Source organism: Grammomys surdaster, unplaced genomic scaffold, assembly GCF_004785775.1.
Source record: "Grammomys surdaster isolate TR1022 unplaced genomic scaffold, NIH_TR_1.0 374, whole genome shotgun sequence".
Lineage (NCBI taxonomy): Eukaryota > Metazoa > Chordata > Mammalia > Rodentia > Muridae > Grammomys > Grammomys surdaster.
In genome coordinates, this window is record NW_021604793.1 from 144267 (window position 1) to 148038 (window position 3772).

General features: G+C 45.2%; 1 protein-coding gene across 1 annotated transcript in view; it reads right to left on the minus strand.

The window, feature by feature from the left end:
* The window catches only part of Krt1 (keratin 1), a 5051-nt gene that overhangs the window by 874 nt on the left and 405 nt on the right, over positions 1-3772 (minus strand). The window contains exons 1-7 of the mRNA XM_028781119.1: positions 3527-3772; positions 2332-2546; positions 1973-2033; positions 1500-1595; positions 1178-1342; positions 923-1048; positions 217-437 (exon numbers count right to left, since the gene is read on the minus strand). The exon at positions 3527-3772 is cut by the window's right edge and continues 405 nt beyond it. Of these exons, the coding sequence (XP_028636952.1) occupies positions 217-437; positions 923-1048; positions 1178-1342; positions 1500-1595; positions 1973-2033; positions 2332-2546; positions 3527-3772 (1130 nt within the window). The remainder of the gene's footprint in view (positions 1-216; positions 438-922; positions 1049-1177; positions 1343-1499; positions 1596-1972; positions 2034-2331; positions 2547-3526) is intronic.

The window sequence follows — 3772 nt, forward strand, 5'->3', positions numbered from 1 at the left end:
AAGAAGAAGAAGAAGAAGAAGAAGAAGAAGAAGAAGAAGAAGAAGAAAAGAAGAAGAAGAAAAAGAAGAAGAAAAAGAAGAAAGAAAAGAAATCGGGATTTGTGAACTCAAAGTCTCGCTTCCACCGCATGTTGTAGTGATCTTCCCAAACCAAGACAAATTACAGTCAGCAAGGAATCACTAAGAAGTGACCAGGCTGCCAGGGACCTTCCTCACCTGATCTCCTCTCCTTCCAGAAGTTTCCTGTAGGTGGCAATCTCCATGTCCAGGGCCAGCTTGGTGTTCATCAGATCCTGGTAGTCACGCAGCAGCCGGGCAAGCTCCTCCTTGTTTTGTGTCAAAGCATCCTCTATCTCATTCAGCTTGTTCTGAGCGTCTTTGAGTGCTTTCTCACCGCGCTGCTCAGCATCACTGATGTTCTGCTGCATGTTGGAGATCTGAGAGAAGAAGAATACAGCACAGTTATACAGGCACACAGTCCCTCATGTCACCCCGATCTTCCCATCCTGTCAACCTCGCTACTTCAGTGAGCCAGTACACTGAGGCACAGAACCCCTGGGCCTCTGGTCACCTCAGCCACCATCATGACTTCCTTAAAAGACTTGACTCCTGGGCCTGACCTGAGGCTCTGAAGTCCTTTTACCACATTCCAACTTCAAAACTTCTGACTACTTCTCCTCTTCCCTCAGCTCCTGAGGTCTTGGGCTAGTTCATTGTGACCACCATCTTTTCTCTACCATGTCATCTCCTCAAATTTCCCTTAAGAGTATCATCCCTCATGAAAGTTAAATTCTGGAAGCCGACATAGTCCCCAAAGGAAATGGAGAAGGTAGTACAATCTTGGGAAGGCTTGTAAGACTCAAAATCAGGAAAGTCTCCCCCAAGGCCACAGGATCATCCCACTCTGTGTATCTGAGGGTACCTGCTTCTTGACAGCATCAATTTCAGATCGAAGTCTCTGGATCGTTCTGTTCAGTTCAGAAATCTCCATCTTGGTACTTTTCACAGTGTCTCCATGTTTGCCAGCAGTGATCTGCAGCTCTTCATACTGAAGGTGACATGTTGTTTCAGTTAGATATGGATAGAAACCAGTGTGCTCTGGCACACAAACATACCAGCAAGCTCAGGACACAATGTCAGATTTCCCAGAGAACCACTTAAGCATGCAGATGCTTACCTTGCTCTTGTAAAAGCTCTCGGCTTCAGCCTTGCTCCTCTGGGTAATGTCCTCATACTGGGCCTTGACATCTGAGATGATGTCATCCAGGTTCAAACTGCGGTTGTTGTCCATGGACAGGACAACATTGGTTTCACTGATTTGAGTTTGCATCTGAGACACTTCCTGCAAAATATGATAGTTCAGTTACTCTTACAGAGCTTTAAAAAAAAAAAAAACTTGGAGGACTAGAGGCTGGGGGTTGGAAGAAAGGTTTCTACCCTGCAAAGCAGTGGGGTCAACACTCTAGGCAAGTAGCCTTGCTTGAAATTCAAGAGTTTACCATTTGGTAGATTGTGGAGTAGAAGTCAATATCTTGCTGGAGGGCGTCTGCCCTGGCCTGAAGTTCTACTTTGTTCATGTAAGCCGAATCCACATCCTAGAGGAACAGAGGTATCATACAGACATGTTTTCTTGAGCATGGACCTCCCCTCTCTAGCCATAAAGGAGTTTTCCAAGTAGAGATGGAGCTGAGGAATCTACATTTCTTTTGCCCAGTTACATCACAGTTCTAGATTGTTCTCTCTTCATATACCACTAAGAGCCAGCCTGCCTTGCTGAGAACTTGCCTCTCTGCTTGCTTTGGGTTGCATGAAGCAGCAGAGTACTGGGACAAGCGTAGGCCCATGGAAATAAAACAACATACCCCAGATGGCCAGCAGGCTTGCTACCTGGTTCTCCACAACATGGCTTCCTTCTGCCATGATCTTTATCTATTGTTTCAAAGGTGAACTCTATCCCACAGGACTTGCTCACCTTCTTGATGGTCACAAATTCATTCTCTGCGTTGGTCCTCTTGTTGATCTCATCCTCGTACCTGCAGGAAAGTATGAGTGGTTGGGTGATTAAAGTAGGCTGAGGCCCGAAACTCTGTGCTCTGGAGTAAAGGAGCCTCTGCCTCCCTTTACAAGCAGGGTCATCTGGACACCTCTTTCTTCTGAGCCCTAAAACCATTCAACTGTATCTATGCTCTGAGAAGATGAAGAGGTTTTGCTTTTTAACTTCTAATTGATTTGTCCCTATCTGAGGGAAAGCTACTGCTACATATCCTTAGCATATCAGTTTCCGAAAACCGTTTAGTTCAATAGTAAACACGCCCGACTAGGCTTTCTTACTTGGTCCTGTACTCTTCCACCAGGTCTTGCATGTTCTTCAGTTCAGAATCCATCCGAGATTGGTCACTCTTCAGTGAGTCCACTTGCCTTCTGAGGACATTGATATAGTCCTCAAAGTAAGGATCTAAGTTGTGGGTCCGGGTTTTAGTGTCTACTTGCTGCAGCAGCTCCCATTTGGTTTGTAGCACCTGGTTTTGTTGTTCTAGGAAGCGCACCTGGAAACAGAAGACCCATTAACCCCAAGTGCAGGAATGGGGCCCAATGACCACTTAGCAGGACTAATGCAACATTTTAAAAAGAACTTCAATTCCTATTTGACAGCAAGAGACATAGGGAGAAGCTGATCAATTTCAGAGGAAAATCCAACATATGTCTTAATGCAGAAAAGCCCTGAAAGGAAGTAACTCTATATTACCAATAGCACCACACACATAAAATTACTGGCACGATGCTTTGGAGTGAATACGTGATGCTTCAGAAGTTTGCCTTCCGATTGGCTTTAGGTAGATAAGAATTTACATCTCAAGGATATATGTATATGCAGTTCACTGTCAGGAAAATACCAAATTGGGTTTGGAATTTAACATGGCTAATTTTTATATTGACATTATTGATAAATTAGCAGAGAAGTCAAAAGTGGATCATGTTTTTCCAGAACTGAACCCTGGAATGTGTGTATTTTTTTTTTAAATCTCCTCCTGATCCAATACTTGTGGGAAGTTCCCAGAGGGCAGCAATCCCTCTGAGAGCACAGGATGCTTGGTGCCGAGCCACTCCACCCTTCCTGCTCCCTCACAGGGCATCCTGAGTTACACCTCAGGATGTGTACACTTGTGTTACGCCTCTGTGACCAGAAGTGAAACCCTTGTGAGTTTCTTATTTGCACTCTAGAAAATTCTGGTAGCCTCATTTCCATAATCTTCAGTCAACATATGTGAGCCCAACTTAGTTCAAGAGCTCAGTGAAAAGGCAATGGGATGTCAACCATACTCATTATCGGGTTCCTTTTGTCCAGTAAAGAACATACTCATTAACATCACTCCTGAGAATACTTTTAGTATATATCCCAGAATTCCATTCCACATGTCCTTTGGTCATCAAATGCAGACACATAAGGCAAAGCCCACCCCTTCTCCTCCTCAGTCTCACAGCCTAGGAGCAGCTAGCTCTCTGTGCTCCACACAGATGAACTCACCTTGTCGATGAAGTTGGCAAATTTGTCATTGAGTGACTTGATCTGCTCTCTCTCCTGAGACTTCACTTTCTGAATCTGAGGGTCGACCTCGACATTGAGGGGTTGCAGAAGGCTCTGGTTGATGGTCACTTCCTGGATGCCACCAGGGGGACAGACAGGCCCCAAACCACCCCCAAATCTACCACCTCCATATCCTCCACCACCAAAACCACCTCCACTACCAAAGCCACCACCACCAAAACCACC